The sequence below is a fragment of the Mercenaria mercenaria genome, chromosome 12 (genome assembly GCF_021730395.1).
Source record: "Mercenaria mercenaria strain notata chromosome 12, MADL_Memer_1, whole genome shotgun sequence".
Lineage (NCBI taxonomy): Eukaryota > Metazoa > Mollusca > Bivalvia > Venerida > Veneridae > Mercenaria > Mercenaria mercenaria.
In genome coordinates, this window is record NC_069372.1 from 12426416 (window position 1) to 12452704 (window position 26289).

The 26289-nt window shown below is 34.0% G+C and overlaps 1 protein-coding gene across 3 annotated transcripts in view; it reads left to right on the top strand.

Moving 5' to 3' along the window:
- Nucleotides 1-21468: 21468 nt before the first annotated feature.
- Nucleotides 21469-26289, top strand: part of LOC123533087 (uncharacterized) — a 46964-nt gene continuing 42143 nt past the window's right edge. Inside the window, exon 1 of one of the 3 annotated variants that reach the window (XM_045314723.2) lies at nucleotides 21469-21913. In XM_045314723.2, coding sequence (XP_045170658.2) covers nucleotides 21585-21913 — 329 coding nt within the window. In that variant the 5' untranslated portion in view covers nucleotides 21469-21584. Of the gene's footprint in view, nucleotides 21914-25025; nucleotides 25826-26289 lie in introns of those variants that run through there. The other 2 variants (XM_045314721.2, XM_045314718.2) reach the window with 2 other exon arrangements.

Genomic DNA, 26289 nt, shown 5'->3' on the forward strand with positions numbered 1-26289 from the left:
TGGACATGATCTTATGAAACCAATTCATGTTAATGGACTAAGAATAATAACGTGCGTATTCAAAGAGGTGTTCTTCTTAAACATTCTGTAGAAACATTAATTATCTTGATAGAGCTAATGGTAAGCCTGATGAGTCGGATGATATACGCTAGCTTTGTTATGAAAATTGACTTACAGATGATCCTGTACATAATATTAGCGACATAATCAATGAAAGTTTTTACATTTATATATTGATGATCTTTTGTATTTTATGTATTTGAATGAATAAAGACGTGTTGCATTAAGATTTTGTTTGTTTGAATGTATATTATTTCTAGCTGAAATATAAAGAGACCCCTGAAAGTTCCATAACGCTTAAAAATTTTATGCCGTTAAAAACAGATAAAACAGCTGTTCAAACAGATGTTATGCATAATTACATAGTCAGAAAAGCACTACTTTCATTACTGCACATGAATTTATACAGTTGAAGTCATAAAGGGAGGTAATCAAAAGTAATGGATTCAAAAAACTTTCTATATTGTAATCAATATTCGAATCTTTGACAAATATTGCAGAAAACACTTATGGAAAATATGACTTAACAAGAAATTGATATATTTCATGTTCATTACCAAAAATGTGGCAGCCACTTTATAAAAAAGACATTATGAGCCTTTAAAATGATTGACTCTATTATATAATCAAATAGTTTATCATTATAGTTATGCTAGACTGCCGAAGCTAAAATAAATATCGTTCGCTACAAGTACATTTCCACAACTACGTCTATAAGAAACAAGAAATATCTGTCTTCGCAAAAGAATGTGATACGAAATTGTACTGTCACTTATGGCCTTTAAAGTTGTCTGTGCCTAACAGTTTTATAAATCCCTTAAACTGAGAGCTACGAGAAAATTCAAGTTTTGTTTTTTATCCCAATCGCCAGTTTTGTTTGTGAAAAAATCCTCTGACGATACTCGTTTTTACGATCAATGTCCTTAAGTAAAAAAAAGAATCATTTTTTTTAAATAATCTTTATTATAAGTCAAAACAATATATTTTGCTAACTTTACTGTTGTCAGTTTTGTTAAACCTGTAAAGTAACGGCGTATCATCCTTCCTTTGCTATTGCATGTTTTATCGGTAATTCTAGTATGGCACATCGTTTAGCGCCATAGTATTAGTAACAAAAAGAAAATGCTACCATAGTTAAGATTGTCTGATTGGGGGCACTGCATAATTTACTACATGTCTCTTAACTCCTTAATTGTCCTGGCCCGTCTTGACCTGACGGTATTAGACCGAAGCCATCTAATTGCGTTGAGGTCGTTTTATGGCAGGAATGAGGTCAGTAATTCGGTCAAAAATATGCTTCCATGGTGTAGTCGTAAGAAGTTCAAAGTAAATATAGCCTAACTTTCCCATTGTGTGCGCACAGTCCTGTAGAACTAGCATACATTCTGCATGTAATGAGACGGGTTTCTTCTTTAAACAACCCATATGGCAAGTTTTGCAGACCGAAACCGAAAGTAGGGATTTATTGTGCGGACAAGATCAAATATGAGCCATTAAAGAGTACCAGACCTCAACGGAATGGCATTTCACTTGGATATTCAACCCCATATTTTCTTTTCACTTTTTTGTTGATTTATGATAAAACTTTCATGCAAGGTGTGGGAAAAAGTGACGTTTTGTAAAGAATGAAGTTGCCGTTTTTTATATGGAACAAAGAAGGATTTGAATTACTGATCTTCAACCTGTATGAGCAGCCATAATTGCGATTGCTTTAGCAAGCTTAGTACCAATGTCTTTTTGAGCTGCCGAAAGGAATTTCGTCTTTGTGACTTTCGAATCCTTCGTCGTTGACTTGTTTGTAAATATGTTTCAGTACGGTCTGTCGACATGACTATTTTATTTTCTGATGAAGACATCATGAGGTTTGTACATTTTTTAACAATAATGCGAAATTTTAAAGTAACAGAAAACATCCAATATGTTTCCGAAAATCCACTCCAATTTCTGCATGATTTCAGTGAAATATAGATGCAGAATTTTATGTGAACGAAATATTTTCTGTATTCAGGTAATATTTTACTAATTCGATCAATTCCTTCTTTATTTCACATGTGTGACGTCGTAGGTGTGAATTGAAGCCGTTACATAAAATTGGTAATAATAAATCTACCTATGTACTTCATTACATGACACCAGATATAAAATTAAAAGTTTTGTAATTTTTTCACTATAGCCCATCAAACCAGTTTTTAACTATAGACCGGTTTATAGCACAAGGGTGGTGTAAATATCTTTGATAACGTCAATCTTTAGCTAAACATAAATGTTTTCCTGACATGTTTAAAATTCTGGCCTACAAAAATGAATTTCACGAAACTTTTCAAAACTGCATCATGCTAACTGAGTTACCATGAAACAATCCATAAACAAATGTAGCCAAAACTGTTCGGTCTCCACAATGGGAAATGCTCTGTATGTTTTCGACGAAGTAATTAAAAGTTATGAAGTTGTTTTGACAATTTTATTTTTTTCCATTTTTCCTGTTACCGCAATCAAAGAACATAACACAACCAAATAAGAGTTCGAATTGTTATGCTTTCTAGTCCTTTTGGATCATGCAGTACATTCATTTTTATTGTTATAGAGTTCCGCTTAAGTTGATGCCAAGGGGCGTGAGATTGCTGCACATTTGATAGACTCAATCAAGCCGAGTCTGTTTAATATTTTGCTTAATTGTGTTCTATGCTTCCGAAGGATCTTTTTATAGATTTTATTATCCACGACGGTTTGACAGCTGACAATACTACTTATAGTTCAACCATCGTTTATATCCAATGACAAGCGAGGGATTTTCAAAAAAGTAACCAACTTATTTTCATATTGTTTCATAACTGAAGAATCTGATCCACTTAATCATGAAGTAGTTCAAAATTAATGAGTATTCATTGTTCCGCCTACTATGGATTTCCCACATTCTAGGAGGTGGAGCAATTACCAAAGCAGTGACTGCATACAAGTAATGTGTCTATGTAATAAACGGACCAAATAGATAAATGAGCTGTGCAATGTGAAAACCAACATAGTGGGTTTGCGACCAGCATGGATCCAGACCAGCCTGCGCATCCGCACAGTCTGGTCAGGATCCATGCTGTTCACTAACAGTTTCTCTAATTACAATGTAGGGATAATACACGTTTTTTGTGTATTAACGTCTGCAGAAGCCCGCGGGATTGTTTGTGACCGAGACCGAAGGTCGAGGTCACAAACATATCCCAAGGGCTTCTGCAGGCGTTAATACACAAAACAAACGTGTATTGTCGCTATTCTTGCATAAAAAAAAACATTACACGACGACTAAATGCATTGTTTTCATATGTGATGACTTGACGATTCCGGTACATTTTTTATTTACCATTCTTGTTGTTCTTGGAAACGGTAAACATGTTTTAAATATCCATAACCGGGGCACACATAACAACAACACTACTAAAAGCGTGATTTGAAGGTTTTTGAGCATCTTATTTTTATTTTTAGTTATTACAAACGTTACATTACACATAATTTTGCATATAACTAAAAAAATTGATAAACAGGAACACAATTATTTTAAGAATAACAACTTTACATTCGAATTATTTTGAGTACGAACAAACAGAGTACGGATGAGTACGAAGCTAGTGACTAGCTTTCGAGGTTTATTATATGAATTCTGCGAACAATCAGGTAAAAACAAACCGACTGATACTGACAAAAATCATTAATATAATACCTAAAAACGGACAATAGCACAAGTTACACGCGATACTTATTCATTCACAGTTATTTACAATAACTGAACAGACGCTTTATAAAGGGAGTAAACTCTAAGAGAAGCTAGTGCGTACATTGATGGGGGCAGTACGTTTGGGGTTGGAAACTGATACAGCTAAACATACTGTGGATTACATTGTATCTATAATGCTACAAGAAGAGGTTATTATGGAAGAAACAAGATGCAGATGCCAAATATCAGTTTGCGCAGAAATACATACATACGTCCCTGGCAAAGCATTTCAAAAATAAAAATCGTGTATTAACAGCACGTGAATTGCCTTGTTTGCACACGATTTTTCTCCCGTTTATACATGGGCGGATCCAGTGAAAAACGTAGTTTTTATGCAAGAATAGGCTTTGAAAGCGAACAGCGTGGATCCTGACCAGACGTCTGGCGCGGCTCAAATATTTTAATGCAAGCTGTACTTTCATAGTTCAAGTTTGACCTTTCTGCACCTTTCACTACCTTTACTGGTCTAAAAATAAACTAGTGTGCACTTAAATTCTACTTTGTCTTGTTTTATTTATACATGTAGTTGCTTGAATTGTACTGTTAGATCATTACGAGTTAAACCTGCATATTATATTTCCATTGAATAAGAATATAAAATTGTGTTCCACAAACTACTCGATAAGACTGATGTATTTATGATATAAACTAAATTAAAATCCAGCACTGGATCAACCGCTGTTTTGCTAAAGGTTGGCACTAAAATGACCATGTATAAAGTTGTAGTAAACATGTACTTCTCCACCATCAGTGAAGATAAGACTAGCCAATGAATTAACAGAAGGCGTGGTTAGTTTACTTCAGAGAACTTTTTGCGGTTTTGACCTGTCAGTTAAATGAAACGGGGCGTTAAACTATAAGCCGGTTATAGATCACTTATTGAACTTTTAAATGCATTAAGTTTTGCCTTCATTACGCTACGCTCCGTTTCGGCAAACTTAATTGCATTAGAAGTTCAATAAATGATCTATAACCTATACTGACTGATGTGACAAAGCACGAGTCTTGTTCAACATTTTGTATTAAATGTAAATCGTAAATAACAAATTCTTAAACTCGTATATTGTAAATTCCGAAGACATTATTAGTAGTGTATAATTGAGTGCTCGCGGAATACGGTAAGGGGCATACGTTGCCACGTGACATACTACGTGTCATACCACGTGACATACCACATGATCACGCGGTACGTGGGTAAGGGAATACGGTACAACACGTGCACACCGTATTCTAGCCCTACCACATGATCCGTGTCAAAGGTGTCGGAATACGGTACCAGACGTCATACGGTGCAGAAATACAGCCCATACCCTTTCAGAAAGTCCATGCATTTACGTGCAATACAACTATTGTATATTGGAAGGGAGATAAATCTTACCTGAGAGTAACAAACAAATTTGAACAAAGTAATTCATCTTGTTATTTACCTGTATGTTTCACATCATAGATATTCAGCATTATATGATCCATTAGCATTGTTCGAATTTCAAATATCACAAAAGCGCATTGTAACTAAATAATGAATGATAGTAACTGATGATATAAAAAGAAAAACAAACAAACAAATGTTCTAAATGTGAAATTACTGTGAAATGTATAGTTAATCCAGAATTATGTGCAATACAAATCAAACACCTAACTGTCTACGAATGACTGTAAACGAAAGCGGTTCTTGTGGTTCATCAGTCACTTTTAATTTAAACATTTCACGAAATAGTTCATCCTCCCGTCTCCGCTTATCTTTCATAGCCGCCCTTAAAGTGTTTGCAAAAGTTTGAAAATACAGTTTGTCACTTTGTTTCATTCTAATGAATATCCCTAAGTATTTCCGTTGACTTGAATGTACTATTTTCTCGCTCAAATCTTTCATAAGATCATCACATTCGTAAAACGTAAAGAGCAAGACTAAAAATTCAGCTGATATCTCCTGTAACACTCTTCGTTACTGTTGTTATACGCTTTATAATCTATTTTTTTTCCAGAAAAGGAAAATATATTATTTTATTCTTCAACGCTTTAACTTAGCTACACATAGAAAGTGTTACTTTATGGCAAATGCAATCCATGTAAATTGATTGTCACATCGTAGAATGTAAAACTATCAGGTAAATTCATTCAGTAGAAAATGTTGTATTCTGTAAGTTTCGTGTTTAAATCTTAATTTTTTTTAAGAAAGTAATGTGTAAATGCACAGCACATGTTAATGTTTAAGCAATTTATACTCACTACAATGTCAAGCGTCAATGACCGAGTTATTTTTAGGAGTGTAGTAAAATTCCTCAACCTTTGTTAATCTGTTTCAACCTTTTTACTCATGAAGATATCATGCTTGGATCTTTACAATGTAAATAATATTCAAACCGCAAAAGTGATAAAAAGAACGCCCGAATGCTAACGACTCAATCACAAACTTTCATAAAGAGCGACCTACATTTTCCTCCCACATGAACTTAATAGTGCAAATCATTCTGATAATACTGGTGTTTTACACCTATTCTACAAGATGACAGGAGGACAATTTAGGCCGTGTTTTCACAACTTCACTTGTAAACTTATTCAGCTATTCTTTTCACAATATAGTTTTATAAAACATAGAATAAAAACTATCTTACACTGCAGAAACAGAGTGTAGATAAATCATGTACTCAGTGCATACTACATTAATTCAATAACATATTTAGACATTAATCACATTGTCTTGACCTTATATATTGTAACTAGATACCTGTTATTTTTCATTTTCTGCATGCAAAGCATGTTTAATTACCATCATGGAAATACAAAGAATACAGTTATTTTATGGTGCGTCTTTAAGCTTACATAATATCGCGTTATCTAAAAAACAAGGACGATTTTGTTGTTGTTTTTGTTTTGTTTTGTTTTTTGTCTTTAAACATATTTGAAACTTTATCATAAAAGATAGAAAACGGTAAATAAACTGCATATGTGCATTGAATGGAAACGGATTAGAAATCGGAGAGAATGTACCAGTGTTTTTTGTACTAAAAGATGTTATCATGCTTTAAGTTAGATAGATGAGGGGTTATACCTCGCAGTGCGTGTCACTCAGTTAAGGTATTATTCCTTTTTACGACCTAGGACTTAGTGCGTAGCCATTCTTTTTATAAGTAACGAGTCTGAACGCTAATTAAAAGGTGTTAAGTTGCACACAAGTATCCTATTTTTGAAAAATGGTATTAACATTTTAAAACTCAGTACTTGGTTTAAATTATGCCGTGGCCCTTTTTAGAAAAAAATTGCTTCTAGAAGGATTTATTAAGAAACACCTTAACAGCCGTGTTAAATCAAACAGGGTATGTCATGTATAACATTATGTATTCTTAACAAGTGTAAAGCTACAAAAATATGACAAGGCAGTTCAAAACATCACGAACAAAAACCGTCTCCGATATTTATCATACTTTTGGGATAAAGTAGGACAGTTAATGCTTTAATAGATGGGTAGATGAAAAATGAATCTGTCAAGAAATGAACGCCCTGTTGTGTGGTTAGATTTTTGCTCTATTTTCGCTCCATAATTTGGTACACATTTACATCTTATTTGCTTACTGCATTTGTACTTTACATCCGGTTTTCACATCTCTATAAGTCTAACATCTTGGTGTACTGGTATCATTAGCGATTATAATTTTTATATAGAGTTAGTCTTTATTCATATAATGTTGATAAGTTAGGTTAATGTTAACACTGAGAAGAATAATTTGTATAACCGAGAGAACAAAAAGGCAAGACAGATGGATGCTTTATATACATTTATTTATATCAACTAACCAAATACATTCACAATTTTTGTTCTATGAAAGCATGCATTTTGTAAAAAAAAACAACAACAAAAAAAAACAGACGTATGTTTGTAACAAATGAACGATTTTGTCTATAAAAATAATTAAGTTCGTTTAATTAAGTATAGGCAGTCGATTTATACTTGTTGACAATAGTTTTTTTTTTACACATTGAGACAATAAGGTCTTACAATACAATATGATCCATAGCGTCATTCAGAACAAACTTTCCTGTATAAAAATCTGAAGTTTTATAGATTTTGGTAAAATCTGTTCTTAAATATAAATTTACACTGTATTATTACTATTATATTTCGATAGTGACTTATAGGTCCATGGGGCCGGGTGATTCTTGTTTTGTTATTTATATATTTTGCTATATTGTATATATCACATGTCACTTTAATAAACAAATTTTCTTCTTTCTTCTATTAGCAGTTGATTTACACTTTCTGAGAATAGATTTTTTTTACACTATAAGGTCTTACAATATGATCCATAGCGTCATTCATAACATTTTTTTTTCCTGTGTTAAACTCTGTAGCTTCAAAAACTTTGATAAAATATGTTCTTAAAGAAATGCACAAACAAAATCACACTACTATAGGCTAGCGTCTAGTTTTGCAATTAGAGTTCATTCAGTTATTAGTCTTCTCCTCTTCTGACTTCCTCACTTACTTCACCGGCAATTACCTGGTAAACAGTGCTCTAGGCAACAGCGAATGGTATCGCAATAACAAATTCTTTTTTCTTCGACGGTTGACTCGACTCGCTGCTAGCGTTCTGATGAGCTGTCTTTCGTTCTCGAACGAAGGAACGTCTCGCGGTAATACAGCGATAGAACGTTCGCTTAGTCTTTTGAAGATTTCAGAAACAGCTTGTATTTGTCTTAAAGTTATCATTGTTGACTGTATTAACTGTCGCCTCGTACCAGGCTCACCGTTACTCAAGGCTCTCAGAAAGTTTTATTCTCGAAATATTCGCGACCGTTCCATGTCAGGTGTGTTATTTTGTGCAGTTGTTAATCCGCGATCGTCGCTAAAGTGGCAGAGCTTGAAAGTCCAATCAACTAGCCCTTTCAACGACTTTAAAAAAATCCCTTCAAATTTGCTTTTTAATGATTGTGATGCCTTCTTTAGTGTCTCAGTTCTGTTCCTAGATTGTGCTTTAAATGGTTTAAAAACGTCCTAAGTTCCTGAAACGTATGAGCACAACATACACATGTGTTGAGGCAATAATCCGTCGTATGCCATACCCGTAAATGATGTAAAAGGTTTCTCCAGGCAAAGAAAAAGTAGCCACATTTTACACATCGAAATATAACCTCGTCTTCCCCTTTTTGCTTCATGAAAAATTTGATTTTGAGTTGAAAAGAACAACCTTTGCTCCTTTATGATCTTTCACTAAAAGTACCGACAGTCATATGGTAACACTCTTAGTTAGTATCGTCTGTGCTTTCAGTATCTTCGTCTTCGTCTCCGTCAACGCCGGGAATGTCAAACCTGGCCAGCACTTTATCAAAAAGATATCTTCGCTTCAGAATGGCGTATTTCAAAGCCTCCTTTCGTAGTGTTCTGTTGAAATGAGACGATTAACTGTTTTCTTTATCGCTTTATAGATAGGATCTTTCTTGATAGCGTCGAACCAGACCAGTTGTCTACCAAAAATATTCATCATGGCTTTTCTGTAGGTGGACTTCATATCCTCTTAGACATTTTCCCTCGCTTCGCTTTCACTGATTTCTGCATCTTCTTCCATTTGTTCGTTGACTTTCGCTTCATAATGCGATTCATTTTTCTTGAATGTTTCTTCCAAAATCTCCTGCCAAGGATCAATATGTAGAGAGTCCTCAGATGTTACGGACATATTGTCATCGCTGAAATCGGATTCAGTTTCGTTTATAGGTCCAAAAATATCTTCTTGTAAATCAGTGTCCGACATTGCATCGTCAGCCGAGTCGACGTCCGAATGCATTGACTTTTTATGTCGTAACATATTATCCCGTCTTCCAAAAGCTTTGAAGCAAATATCGCACTCAAACATCGCCTTTAACGTCCAAACGCTTAATGAGGAGGAGTCAGGTAGGCAATCAGTTAAATACCTGACCAACCGTAGTGATGTTTTCAGGTTCTATCACATTCTGCTTCTTTGGCTTTTTTCCTGTAGAAAGTGTTCCCTGCTTTGGTTTCTTACAACTCTTGTTGATACTACCGTCTACCTTTACTCTGGAAATTTTGCGCTTTCGTTTTTCATTGGTGTCTTTTATTCGCTCGGAATCCAGATCGATGGCTGTCGGATTAGTTTTCAGCTGACGTGTAAGCATACGCTTAATTATGGCTGCCGTCTGCTCTGCTGGAAGGGCCATCCTTAGATACAATTCGGCACTCGGTGCATTACTTGACAGAGATACTCTCCGTTTATACTCTCCTCTCCGCTTTAAATGTTCCGGTTTATCGAAAATATCCATTTTATTCTTTAAACTTTAGGTGTTAACTACTTAATATGCAATGACACACTGACCTTAAAGAAAAAGTTGTCCAAGTATTTATCGTTAAATGCTACGTTTTTCGTTTATGGAATATCATTAAATAACGCTACTTCAAATAGACTAAAGATGTTAAATGCGGATGTCATGCGTAACTGAATGCGAAATATAAGTATATTGTAACCGAACCTCTTACACGAAATGCCAAGCCGTTAACTGGAAAGTAATTCATTTGTACTACATTTCTCTCACTTCTTTCATAATTATCCTTTCATCTCCTCAGTGATCAGTGACATCATAACTTATTTAGATGGGACAGCGTGTTAATTACAGTTTTTATGTCGGAGCAGCACATCAGACGCTGGAGATGACATTGGAGGATAGGATGTATAATTGCCGTCACCCTATACAGGCTACATGTTTTTTTGTTATTGTTGTTGTTTTTCCTTTTTTAACACAGAGGGCTCATTTGCAGTGTATGGCACCTAACGCAACAGTTTTTCCTCCGAAGTCCTCATCTACATCTTTTTACTCCTCTATACTCATTTTCAACTCCTCCGTACTCTTTTGCCACTCCTCCTTACTGCTCTCACCTCTTGAATGGTAAAATGTAGTCCATGTGTCCAACAACATTAGCAAGTATGACCAATAAGTGCGATATAGTGATAGATAAATGTGATTTTTCGAGTGCTCCGCTGCGATCTGGCAAAGAAGATCAGAAATGCTAACTAAACTATTAGTATATCTCACCGCAGATTTGCTGTGTCTTTGTTATCCAATAAAGAAAGTTATAAAGCTTTCTTTCCAGCTGGCTTGAGTATGTGAAATTTAAAAACTATCAATGTTATAGAGTGTATAAGTCTCTGCACAGTATAATAGATATTCCTTGGAATGAATAAAAATATTTGCTCTTTATGCTAGATTTCAAAATCATCATGACGCAAAATTTAGATTTCAACAGACATCAAGACCTTGTGACATAAATGACATATTACAAAATACGGGTTTTAACAAGAATGATTCGTATTCGTTATTTATTATCTTTAACTCTACCAACGATATATTGATCAAATTTCTTTTCATGTAAGGAAATATATTTACTACGGGTTACTCCACTGGAAAAAGTTTAACTTTGTTGAGGCTGAAACGGTTATTTTTTTTTTCAAATTTCCTACGCATTTATAGTTATTTAGTTCTTACTATATATAATGATTTTATACACGACATTCCGGTTTTTACGACATTCTTTCAGTTCCAACCTGTAAGAAGAGCAGATAATTTACGCAGTTTATAAAATTCTCAAGTATGGATGACGATTACAACATGACACCCCTCCTTTTTTACTACAATTTACACTCGCCTCTTTTTAACTTTTACTCTGCTAAATTTGTATAATGGACTGGTCTATCATTCAAATTGGGCAATACCATTTACTATTTGAATGGGTGTTTACTGAAAATATACTAGCCGAATAGCGAACAGCGCAGACCATGATCAGACTGCACGGATGCGAGCCTGATGTTGGTCTGCACTGGTTGCAAAGGCAGAGTCGCTTGCCTTCAGCATGCTAAAGGTTAAGTAAAAGCTAAATTGTTATAGTGACCTCGAATATAATACCACGGCCTTGTAATGAATGACGAAGATATAATTGTGATACTTCCCACGTCACTTACAGCGTATGGCTTGACTCTTTTAAGGCGGGTATTTGATACACAAGTGATGAATAATATAGAGGTTAAGATTGTATTCATTCTTTTCATTAACTTCAAATGTCTCTAGAGTATTCAATCAATTTCTCATTTTCTGATCGTTGTTCAGGGCAAAATAGTAATTTTTCTTCAAGCTCTCTGTTTCGTGTACGAAGTTAAACTAACTCGTCCCTTAATCTTTTGTGATTTTTCTCAGCTTCATTTTTGAAAGATTGCAGCTCAGACCTTTAGATGTCTGTTTTAACCTATAATGTATTCAATAAAACTTGCATTTGAGGATTGACCCCACTTTGAAGATGTTCCAAAATGTTCTAAAAATTTATTCATAACTCCGTTCTCCATTCTGAGTATATATATAATTATAAAATATTACGTTGTTTAATGACATCAAACATGGGTTGATAAAGGTACCTAGTTTGAATTAATATGGTCTCTAGTTAACCTAACGACGTAATTATTTAAATGATTTCTAATTACTCTAGTGGTGAGAAAATAGCATTAAAGCCAATTAAATCTTGTAATCGACCGGATTTAGCTACAATTTCCTAACCTTATTAACAAAAATTATGATATGTGAGCCAAACTCTAGACACAGTTCGGACATAACGACAGCTTTCACAGCAATAAAAACAGAACAGAAACAGAACAGAACATAATTTTATAATAGTATTTTATACTTATAAAGTATCTCCTTACATACATACATTTTAAAATATAGTCAATAAGTCGGACAGCTGGTATAATTATTGACAGGAAACATATCACTTTTGAAAAGGTGTCAGTTTCTGTGCGAAACTTTAAATATTTGATCCTTTCAGGTATATCGCATTACAAAATTACAAAGTTTAAAAAAGGTAAAAAATTAAACGGTGTTTCCTTTGTGAAATATCGCACAATGGCATTCTTAGAGAAAACGCACCTGCTCTTCATAGACCGAAATAATATCGCTGTAAAAGTTGGTCTTTAAAGAATCTCAGTACAAAAGTATGCATAGGTAAAAGGTAAAACATTATTTTTTATCATACCTTAGTTTGTTAATGGATCATAAAACGAAGATACTGTTAACATGATTTTTATCAATGAGAAGCGTCCCAGTTTTTTTAAAGGTTGAAAGGGTATGATTACCGTGTGAACAACTTTGAAAGGCGAGCATATTTGAGATTTTTTTTATCATACTTCGTTAAACTATTTTTCCCACGCACATTAAATGGGTATTTACTCACTGCGTTATAACTTAAAAGATGGATTAACAGTGTGTTGTTGATTTCTGTATTTTCTCATTTGCTATTATCATTTTCAATATTGATTCCATTTCAGTTTCAACAGTTTTTAAGTTTGTATTATGCTGTCATGTTGTGCTTAATTTTGACTGACTGACTGACTGACTGACTATTCCATAGTAAATTTCACAATTATTAATGTTAACCTCGTTGACAAAAAGCGGATAGATATCGAGTTACAAACGACCTTAAGTAATTTCCCATGCACTATGATGTATGATAACCGTGTGCTTTTTGAATCATATTTTTGACTCGATGGATTTCCCTTTTATGCGATGGAGAGCAAAAAAAAACGTATTCCCTCACCGTACCGTATTTTCTTACCATATTTCTTACCAACCTACCACGTGATCACGTGGTATGACACGTGGTATGTCACGTGGCAACGTATGCCCCTTACCGTATTCCGCGAGCACTCAATTATACACTACTATTATTACAATCCACAATGTTTTAATGGCTTAATCGTTACACACATACTCAAATGTCAACCTAGTACAGTATTTCACATATGTACCTGACGAGCCAGCAATTCATAAATGTCCCATTACAGGTATCTGTGGTATCTTCGGCTCAACACAACAGACTGACACACTGTCCACGAGGGTTCTTCACAATTAGTCTGCTAAACGCAGGTATGCCAAGCTTTGTAATGGAACAGTCCAATATCGCTCTTCGATGATAATCGTTTACAAGCCAAAATATATAAGAAGATGCACAATAATATCGTTTGTCAACCCGGAACACTTTTGGCACACCTGAATATAACTTGCAGAATATATCCTTCCTGAAACAAAAACCTGTTTCTTACATATATTTGTCTGTTTTGAAGCCTCCCTTAATATTTGCCGCACACAGAATCTGAGTAGGGCGGATACTGGCAATCAATGTTAAGTGAATGCTGTTTCAGAGAGCGCTTCAATGCATTAACGACGTGTCATGTACAAGACCCAGACCCCTGGCTTAGAGGTCAAGGTCACAATTGGAGGTCATAGGTTTAGAGCATCAGCTTCATGTTCGGTCCATGACTCTGCCATTCATCAAGGGATTTCATAGTCACTTGGCACAAAGGTTCTCCAAAATGAGTCGACGTGTCGCGTGCAAGACACAGGCCCCTGTCTTAGACATGTCCACACTAAGATAATAGGTAATCTTTTTGATCTGTTCAATAACTTTACTTTGCGTGGATGGATATTCAAGTAACTTGGAACAAACAGTCACAATAACAAATTACTTTGTTACATGTAAGACCCAGACCTCTAGCTCAAGCTGAAGGTCACACTTGGAGATAAAAAACACATTTTTGGTATTTCGTTGTCTCGTTTGTCCATGATTTATGCATGGATGTATAGCTAAATAACTTAGCATAAATATTCACCATTACGAGACAATATGACATGTAAGGTCAAGGTAGCAGGCATCCAGGTTTTATTTGTTGGTACATGAAATGAAATTACTTCCCTTTTACATGATTAAGCGCAATAAATGTGTTTCTTTCAATAGTTTTCCCACTAATATAAAAATGATAATTATGTTTAAAGTAAGATGATTTGTATTTATAGATATAAAAAAGCTACCAATAACTGTAGCTTTCCAGAATGCAAACCCAGACTAAAGTTATACCTTTATTGTATATATAGGTTAATTCAGCATTCTTACGGGTTGATATGCAATGCAGGTCTGCATTGACCAACACTGTAATGAAGTTTCACAGCGGTGTAATTTAAAAACATTTTTATTACCATATATGTCATGTATTTCATTTGTTTATTAATCTCTTTTCTTTGATATAATGAAATATTTCATTACATTTTTTTTCTTTCTGTTTCCCCCAAATTGTTTTGAGGAAATTTAGAATTTCCATTGTCGGCCTATTTGTCCGTCCGTTCTAGTAAATGAGAGGACATTTGAGACTGAAGACAATAGATGAAGGTGAATTCTGTTTAGTTCGTACTGCTTATTTGGTACTTCATATCGCTTGTTGTGTACTTTGTATCAAAAGAAATTCCCAACAAATGTCATTTCGTATGAACGTCCGTCCGTCCGTCCGTCCGTTTGAATTTGTGTCGTGCATATCTAAAAAAAGTATTTGATCCAGAGTCATTAATCCGCACAGGACTGGCATTCAGCATGTGAAGTTGTATACCTAGGGTTTTGTTTGAGATTTCACTCAGCCAGACCAAAGTTATGACCCTTGAATTAGTAAAAAAATCGTAAAAGGGTATAAAATTATGTGTCGCTTGCATCTCGAAAAATATTTGACTTAGAGTCGTAAAACATTACAGCATGCGAAGTTGTGTACCTGGTGCTCTGTTTGTGATTCACTCCAGACAAAAAATATGGTCCATGACTTAGTGAAAAATAAACATTAAGTGCTTAAAAGATTTTTGTTACATGTACCTCAAATAAGTATTTGACCTAGATTCATAAAACATTAGGGGATCGTTATACAGCATGGGTTGTGCACCTGATATTCTGCTTGGGATTTTTGTTCAGCCAGACCACAGTTATGTTGCAGTTATCTAAACGATATTTCACCTTGAGTCACGAAACCATGTACAGTGACAGGAAGGGGGTATCAGTGTCCTATGCATACACATCTAGTTCTTACTAATTTAAAAATAAAATCGCATTAAATCTTTAAAATACAGATGCGTTCAGCAGTTATAAATTTCTAGAGATTTTCAAACTACATATGAGCCGCACCATGAGAAAACCAACATAGTGCGTTTGCGACAAGCATGGATCCAGACCGGTCAGGATCCATGCTGTTCTCTAACAATTTCTCTAATTGCAATATGCTTTGAAAGCGAACAGCATGGATCCTGACCAGTCTGCGCGGATGCGCAGGCTGGTCTGGATCCATGCTGGTCGCAAACGCACTATGTTGGTTTAACATGGTGCGGCTCATATCTCTTCATGAATCAAATGATGTATAGAGCGCTCCAGTTATGATTTATAAACATGCTTAATATGTTACTCCCCTTACTTTGGAAATGTTTTATTAGTACGCAATTTGTTTTGTGAAAATTGCCTTAGTTGTGGGGACGTTGGTAACTCTGTTACAATTTCTTGTATTATGTTGTAATAGGATAGTATTCAAAGATAATAAAAGATTTATTATTAGTACAATAAGGGGATCATGATATTTTGCAAAAAAAAAAAAGGAGAACATAATGCCAAAACAAAAACCTTGTTCTTAAATAGCTCTCGGAAAGATGTCATGGCGCGATCTTTAGCAACGGATGTAAAATTTCGCGCATGCGCACTCTACGTAGGGCAAAAAAAAAAAAAAAAAAAAAAAAAACTAAATTCGTTAAAGTTATATCACATTTCAATATGTTAGATCACTATGAGTCTGTATTATAATAAATTACCACTGCAGGACATAGGAAATCTTTGTTACCCACAAATGTCTTGTTAAAAATAATGAGAATCTTCGACTAATGCGCATAATTTAACTGATAATTAGAAATTCATAATGAACAGGCAATAAACTGTTTTTCAGCAATACTGATCTTTCATCTCGACAAGTTTAGGTAAAAGAAAAATGAGAAATTGATATTTTCGATCAATTTAAAAAGCTTGTGTTTGTATGGAGATTTCTGAACATAATTATGCTGACAGAACTTACAACCTGTCGCAATTAGCTTACAAGATAATATAATAATATAATTAAAAGTCGAACTTAAAAATCAAAAGTTTAATTAAGAATAGTTGAAGTATGGATTTTAAACATTCAAAAACTAAAGATTTTCGAAGGGGTTACAGATTTATTCCAACTGATGTACCCCTCTCCCCACCCCCACACGCACACCTATAAAATCCCCATAGTCCCCGATGCTGACGGACATAATACCTCCTTTGATTTTGTATCCAATTATACTGAACTTGGGATGAATTAATTCCGTATTCACATAGACAATTATCAACTTAAAATTGTTATTTTTTATTTCTATAAATTCTCAAAATAGTAAGATTTTTATTTAACAATATCAAAGTGGTTGGGGTGGTGACCACAGCGGTGAAATTTAACAGAGAGGGGGCGGGTAGTGGGGAGGGTGTTCTACACTCACACTCTTTATCTGCTGATTGACCATGATCTAATCTTTTTGCGGAATCAAGTTTATTATAATTATTCTATTAATCTAAGGTTAATGATTTCTGATCAAGGTACATTTTGGATTATAATAAGAATATGAAAATGATCCAGAATATAAACATTAGAGATACATTAGGTATTTTCTTTAAGGAAATAAATTCCAATTGTAATTTAATCCAGATTTTACGAAATTAGATTTTTATTTCTACATGAACATAGTTTTAAAAGAAAATATCCATTAAAGTTCCAATTGATATTCTTATAGATTGTTTTGCCACACGTAAAGAGCGCATCCGCATTAACATTAAAACATCCGGTGAAACATCAGGGCAATTAAAAGCGTATAAGGGTAAGAGACTAGTACATGTAAGCTTATATGTTTTGATATATCTATAAAGAATACAATTTAAAAAAATTACCGGCATTTTCATAATCATGGAGCAACAATTAGGCTTCATAAAAATATGTTCTATTAAGCCAAACATAAAATTTACATGCTTTCTTTCGTAAACTTATTGAGTTAAAATCAAAGCGCTGAAAGCATTGAAGGACGGTTGTCCTGAAAAGTGGCAAACCAAACAGAGCAAAAATGAAAATTTGCGTTCAACAAGTGAATGCTTACCAAAAGTCACACTAGAGCTCAATTTAACATTAGATAAAGAACAGTAGAGGCCTACGTTTGTATTGTTCCTGGTGGTGCACACTGACTGATGATACAGGCTTCATCACTAGACACCATTGCCACAAATAAGGTTTAGGGAAAGACTGTACAGTTGTACTCTGTAATAAAGGTTTCACTAGAAGGCTTATATATATATATATATATATATATATATATATATATATATATATATATATATATATATATATATATATATATATTCTTTATATAGGTTGAATTAACCATTTCTATAGCAAACTCATTTCAAACGTGGTTATAAAAGAAAAGAAAGGGCATTGTACATTCTATAAACTTTAATTTAGTAATAAAACAATGTTAGACTAGTTTAAAGTGTTCTAAAATAAAATAGGATTTTCAGCATGCAGGCATTTACTAAAAATAGTTTTATGCACTACAATGCTGGGCTTAGACTCTTCAAGCATCTTTGTTTTTTTTAATTAATTGTTTTCCAGACTGTGTTTCCTTTCAATTGAGAGAGACTGTTATCACTTATACTTGAATTTTTTACTTTCTAGATTTCAGTGAAAATCATTTTAATGCCTGTGAAATGTTTCATTGAAATTATTACAGGGACAAGTTTTGAATATTATGGAAAAAGGTGACTTATTAGTAAGTAAAATATTTTAAGATGGTTTATGAACACCTCCGTAGTATTCCTTTGTTTCATTAAGAAACAATACACTGTATTCAATCGATTAACATACATACCCACCCGTTGGTTTGACCGGAAATTTAGCCAATGTGACCACCCCTATTCAGTGCAAGTACAAAACAAAAATATACACAATATACAGGTTATATTTCAGCAAACTTACACAAAAATACGTCGTCTTGAATATTGCTTACCAGATGTGAGATTATGTTTTTGGTCCGAGTTACAGCTACATTTTAACTGTATTAAACTTAGCAAGGCACTAGAATACTATTACATTTGGAATTTTCACGGCTTTACACGAGATCGATGGTGGAACTGTCATGTTCACCAGATTAATCAACGATAGCCTGCAACACATTTTTTAGTTTTATTATGTTCTTTTGAATTACTTCTAGATTTCAACAATATTTCGGCTATTTTCACAGAAAGACAGTTTACCGAAACATCATACATGGGAAAGACCAGTGCTAGTCTCCCATCTTTCGTCTATCAGAGATGTTATTGTATAGTTAAATATCAGTGACCTTAAAAACGCAAAATGTAAGTTTCCTCGTGGCCCGGCCCATTTCGGAAATTTTATGAAAAAATATATGTTACTCTTTAGACATTCAGTGCGAGTACAATACAAAAAATAAGTATATATACGGGTTATATAATAGCAGACAAACACAAAATACTGCTACTAATTTTAGCAGCCCGCCGTCTTAGCTCAATAGGGATAGCACTTATCTACGGAGAGTTGGATCCTTGGGCGGGACGTATGTTCTCCGTGCCGATTTGATGAAAGACATTGCGTCTGAAATCATTCGTTCTCCACCTCTGATGCATGTGAGGGAGTTGACAGTTACTTGCAGAGAACAGGTTTGTACTGGTGCAGAATCCATGAACACTGGTTAGGTTAACTGTCCGCCGTTACATAACTGAAATACGGTTGAAAAACGGCGTTAAACCCAAAACAAACAAACTAATTTTAGACATTCAGTGCAAGAACAATACAATTTCAGCTTTAGAGAGTTTATGTACGGTTACGGATCTCGCTAAAGTAAATTGATGCGACCACCAGAAAATAGAAATAACGCCTGACCAACTTTGCTAACTAGATCCAAATAGATATGTACTCCTGTGAAGAAAATCAAAATCCTGTCTGAAAAACGAGATTCAAAACAAAAACTTTTTAAAAATTATTAATCAAAGATTTACACAGAGAAAAACACTGAACACAGAAATTCTCGAAACCCCATGTTTGATCTTCCAAACTGCTAACAGTCTAGATCTAGGGCTTTTTAAAGGTTTATACTTTTCATCTCTATAGACTAGGGGTGGTAGTAGGAACCTTGTGAATATAAGTTCTCGTTTGTATAGCAACAATTTTTATTTCTCGCAAGTGTAAAACACTGGTCAATGATTTCTTAGATTTATGGATGCAATATACGTAAATGGAAAGAGCAGCATGTGTTTTTCAAAAAATTCACGCCTGATAATTTGGACCCCCTCTTTTTGTAGTTTGATGTAGATTCTATTCAGATCTACATTGAAATCTGACACCAAAACAAAACCGTTTTCGAAAAAAGATTCTTGTGACAATATTTGCAAAATTCATGTTAAATTCATAAAAAAAATAAAATAAATAAAACTGGTGAAATTAATTTTATTTATTTCGGTGGGGTTCGAACTCCAGACCTCTAAAATGTAAAGCGAGCATGCTACCTCCAAGCTACAGCGGAAAAAAACATAACATTTAGAATGAACATGTATTTATATAACAAATTTCAGTTTCGGCAGCGTACGTTGAAAATTAAGATAAATCAAAAAAGTGTAAAATACATTTATTTTTATAGCTCTTAGTGTAAGTATATCGGACACTATTTTTTATTATTATCAAACACTCATTTACATGTTATTCACAGTTCAAAAGTATAAGCGGGTCGCCATAATCATCCGTACACTGCAAGCGTCTATTGACTCCGATTTAAACAAACAGTATACTGTTAAAGTATGGAACTAGTTTATTCCAACGGAGTTTCGAGATCACAGGAATGATCAAAAAATCGAATAAGGATTTTCCCGTATATATATTTATTGGAGGGGGAAGAAGCGTTTGCACAGGCCGCTATCTTTTCGACAAACGTCCAACCTGGAACAACTGATACGTATTAAACCTTCCTGGTCCAACTATGGCGTCGTCCTCGGCAATGAAGCGAAGAAGCGGGTCACGTGACTCGTCATGTGGTCAGTTTTGGCGCGATTTTTTTTGCATTGGAGCAATATTGGGCTAGATACAGCACTGCGATATCAAGCATTTTATCAGAGAATACGGAAATGCCAGATGTTGTACGATCAGACAATGCATATTCCTACGACCAAAATCAATAAATAAAAGGACACCTTGTAATACACCTAGATCTATATCTGTTTTGTTACAATAATTTAAAGCTCTATATCACTCTTGATTATAATTTTTCAGACTCTTCATCATATTGTTGGTTGCATTTCTTCAAGGCGATACATGTAGGGAACTCTTTTATTCAAACGGCGTTTAACTAAGGGATTAAAAATCGAATAAGGGCTTTCTCATATATATATATTTTTGTGCAGGGGTGGAGAAGGGGGGGGGGGAAAGAGGGGAGAAGGGGGTGCACTGGCCGGTTTGTCTTCGACAACCGTCCAATAATGCAGATAATCTTTATTGACATTCTAACAGTTATATGTTTGGTTCCTAATTCTGAAAGTTCAGTATCTACAATACCGAACAAAATACGAAATGACTAAATCTTGAATCAGGCAGTTGCTACAGTGCATTTAAATTCAAGAAAATCAATTATGTGTAATCATGTGAAAAAGGGAAGTAATACTTATTAACTTAATGCATCGAACTAAAATCTATCTTACAAAAATCTGTGATTAATCGCGGAAGTAAACTCTCATGAAGCGTAGAAATCAGTTGATAAACTAACGGAAGTAGTAATAATAAAATGCAAGTGTTTCTTTGAAAACCGGACATCCGCAGTGAAACAGTCATATCTCGGAAATTAAATATTAGCAATCATGGCGGCTGAAGGACGAAGATTTACCAAAGGATCGGACGACTTTTATGATTTTCCGTGTTTACCTTGTTCGAAGGAAGGTAAAAATGTTGCTTCGGTGAAACACTGTGTAGACTGTGATGAAAATCTGTGTACATCATGTCTCAACGATCATAACAAGTTTTCTGGTATGAAAGGGCACCAGATACTGGACAAGGTGCAACGATCAGTTGGACGGAATCTACAGCTGCCGAGCCAGAGATGTACCAAACATGGAGGAAGGTTGATAGACGTCTACTGTCCGAATCATGACAGTGTCTGCTGTTCCACCTGTATTGCTGTAGAACACAGGTTATTATAAAATTTACCTTCCGATTTCAACTTATTTATGTTTCTACATTGTACTTTAGTTTTCGGTCCAGGCACTGGAAATTTCTGAGATGCTCTCGAGTGTCTCCCACCTAACTAAGAGCCTGTACTGGTTCTTCCCAGGAAAGACGGCTTCGCGTGTATCGGTGCTATACATTTGATACATATGTACAAGGCTACTTTATACATAATATAATTATCTTTTTTTCTACAACGCACAAATGAAAACTAGTTACATACATGGCACATGCCAAATTTTGAATCCATCTACTTTTACAGTCATTGACCAAAGCCCTTAAAACGAAACAAATATATTAATTCAAAATACAAGTATCTTAACCGTTTCATGCTGGACATGATTGTTTCTGCATTTGCAACCAGTGCAGATCATGATCAGCCTGCACATCCGTGCATTCAGTCAGTATCATTTCGATATGCACCCCTTTTAACAGTTAATGGTACTGTCCAAATAAAAAGATAGACAAGTTCATTATAGAAATTTAGCAGGGTGAACAAAGCTAGGAAACTAAAATATTTCAAATAAGGGATCTAATGTTTGTGATTTCAACAAGAGATCCGTAATGGTGGACAGCTGTCCTGAATTTTTTACTAAATATTATTTATTAAGTACCCTTTCAACCTTTTGCTATCTTGTAATTATATGAAAAAGAAACAAGAAATATACTTAAAAAAAACGATCATTAAAAATGGTTCCAGTAACAAGAAATATGCATTGACTGAAAGTGAAAATTAATAAAATGGTTACAATCAGTTTAGAATAATTCATAAAAACCTCATTAGCCACTAGAATAGGGAACGTTAAACACTAACTAAAGTTACTAGGTTTGTGTTGAAAAATATGCAAGAAGTTCTGAAGCAGAGCAGTTGACATCTTTACAAGTGTTATATTACTATGCAAAAAATAGTGCAGATTTCCTGATACATTTCCTTTATGTATATCCACTTTAAATACACTTATAAAAGATATACAAATCTTATTTAGTCCGAGTGAAACTGAAAAATTATCTATATGAATGAATTTTTACCGCTATGACACACATTACGATATGAAACTGGATTTAACCACTTTTCCAGTTAAATTATTCAAGGACTATTCTAGGATATTTTTCAAAATTCAAGGATCAGACCAGCAACTGTATCATTAGATACAAGTGAGTCGTTGAGTAGACTCTAACAAAAAAAAAGAAAAAAAAAAGTCACACATACCTTAGAAGGCGGTATTGATGTTCCTGTCCTGAATTATGTTTTGTTTTCATATATTTCAATCCAATTTGGAAGGCTCTGGAAACTCTCTGAAACTGGTAATTCCATGAGACAACAATTACTATTTCTGATAATAAAATATTCATCTTTGAAAATGTATTACTCTTTACATAAAAATACTGTTGCGTAAAGAGAAAAACATCACCGGCACATATAAATATGGAACCTTGCTCTTGTCTCAAAATTGAACTTAATATCAAGTCATCCTGTGGTTTCCTGCACCACTTAATCTGAAATTTCTACAAGACATAATTAATTAGAATGTTATGAAATATCTCGATGACTTTAGATGATGTAAGGTCTCAAGATATCACTGAGATATGTAAACCATTGAACAAAAATACTGAAATACTTATTGTAAGGTTTCAAGATATCACTGAGATATGTAAACCTTTTAACAAAAATTTTGAAATATTTATTGTAAGGTTTCAAGATATCACTGAAATATGTAAACCTTTTAACAAAAATACTGGAATATTTTTTGTAAGGTTTCAAGATATCACTGAGATATGTAAACCTTTTAACAAAAATTCTGAAATATTTATTGTGATTATTTTTGATTATGTGAAACATATTACTCAGTGTTATCATTATGACGGTATCATGCATTATAATCTAAACGTTTTAAAACGTGATTCTCTCTGTAGAGATAAATTACAGACTGCGTTATATGACCCATGTGCTTTTACCAAAATTCATTTTACAAAAGCATTTTATTAAAATGTATGTAGTTTTAATATTGTTATATTTCTAAATCAAACATTTATTATAAGAAATCATCTAAGCTTTACAAATGCATATTGCATACGTTCTTATATAACTTTGTGAAACTTATCCCAGCTGATTATTTGAGAAAATATATCACTTTTGAGTTTACTTATCAAAGCTACTAGCCCACAGTTTGTGTGAAATTTTCAACATGTTCAAGTTTTGCAAAAAAAAAAAAAAAAAAAAGAATATACGACACTAAAAATGTAGTAAAGTAGTTGAAAATAAAATTTCGATACTGGTAAAATGCAAGAAAAATGTGAATATGCACAACATTTTTGGTTATTAGTAATAATATCATGCAAAGATCTTATGCCAGTAAGTTTATACTACTGTGCACTTTTAGAGGACTCACTTTTTATGGATTTTTCAGACCTAAAATGTGAGGGCTAGTCCTTTTTATTAAGGTTTTGTACTACACACCATTATCTGTTATTTAATGTTACTTTTACAATGTACCTGCGAATAGGGCGATTTTTAAAATTGTAATTATTTCTCGTGTATATACACGTGTATGTGTACATGCAGTATGGTTGTATAAATGTTTGTTTTTGTGTTTATTTTTTTCATCATATGTGATTTGTTTTTATGTTGTTTTTTTCATTTAAAGGTAAAACAATAGATATTTCTATTTACAAAACAATATACAATCAGAAATAAATAGTAAATTCGTTGTTTTGCTAATCTCCAACTATATTTACATAATGACTTGAGTAGTAAAATTTATGTTCAAATGAGTCCAAATCAGTACGTAGGATTTACATTAGGAAATAGCTATGATTTTTCCGAAATTTCAACAGTTAATAACAAAAAGTAAAACAACTTCCATTATAACACTGATGTCTAATCGTATACAAAATGTTAAACGAAGCACGAAAATCTAAGTTGTCGTCATAAATTTAAACTGTTTCTGCGTGAACTTAATTATCATAGGTGTGCAGAATTTCGCCACTTCGTGTTGAATAGGAACGAAAATTGGAACTTCCGTGTTCAAAATTCGTTGTTTTAACCCTCATCATGTTGGTAACGACTGATTCTATTTTTGCGACCAATATAGATCATGTTCACCCTGCACATCCATGCAGTCTGATCAAAATCAGCACTGTTCGCCATTCAGTCAGTATCTTTTTGTAAGCTCCCTTTTAACAGTTGATAGTACTGTCCAAACTGAAAGATGGACAAGTTCATTATAAAAATTTAGCTGGGTAAGGGTTAATCGTTTACAACGATATTGCGAAACGTGCTAATAACCACTTCACGCCCACCAATATAGAATCTACAACCTTGTATTGTATAATTTTACATAAAAGTTGTTCTTTATTGAATCACAAAACCCAAAATAAAGCTCGATTCATTGCAAGTTCAACCTTATGCACTCCAAAAATGTCGTTGTTTACAAAGAAGGGAAGTAACCACTATTCATTTATTAAAGCTGCGATTCAAGATTTATCCTAAACATGTATGTAAAATTTATCGTCAAGGAAGTAAATATTACGCTATAATGGCGGTCGACGGGCGTAAACTTGGAGGATCTATTTACAAAGGATCGGACGATTTTCACGATTTTCCGTGTTCACCTTGCTCGAAGGAAGGTAGAGATGTTGCTGCATTGAAACACTGTGTAGACTGCGATGAAAATCTGTGTACGTCATGCCTCAACGATCATAACAAGTTTTCTGCTATGAAACGACACCAGATACTGGACAAGGTGCAACGATCAAGTGGACAGAAACCCCAGCTGCCGAGTCAGAGATGTACAAAACATGGAGGAAGGTTGATAGATGTCTACTGTCCTTATCATGACAGTGTCTGCTGTTCAACTTGTATTGCTGTAGAACACAGGTTATTATAATATTTAACCTTCGATTTCAACTAGAATCTAATTTATGTTTCTACATTGTACTTTCGTTTTTTACTACAGTAAAACACATATGTTTAAATGTATTGTAGTTCCGTTTTCCACTTTTATTAGCTATTTCTTGTACCTTCGTTCCTCATAAATGGGTATTATTATATCACATACTTTCGTTTTCGACTTGCTGTTATACTAGTATTGTCCCGACGTTGTGTAGATTACAGTCAATTTTATTACATTTTCGTTTTCCACTAGTATTGTTTTTGAAAGAAAGTTATATCGTAGTTTTGTTTTCAGTTTGTCGCCGTTTAGAGCTACGCTTATTATATTGCCCTGTCTTGGTGCAGAACACAGCCAGTTGTATAGCAGTTTTAATTGCCATTAGTATTATTTTAGTAAAAAAGTCATTTTACCATAGTTTCGTTTTCGACTTGTCTGGATATAGAACACA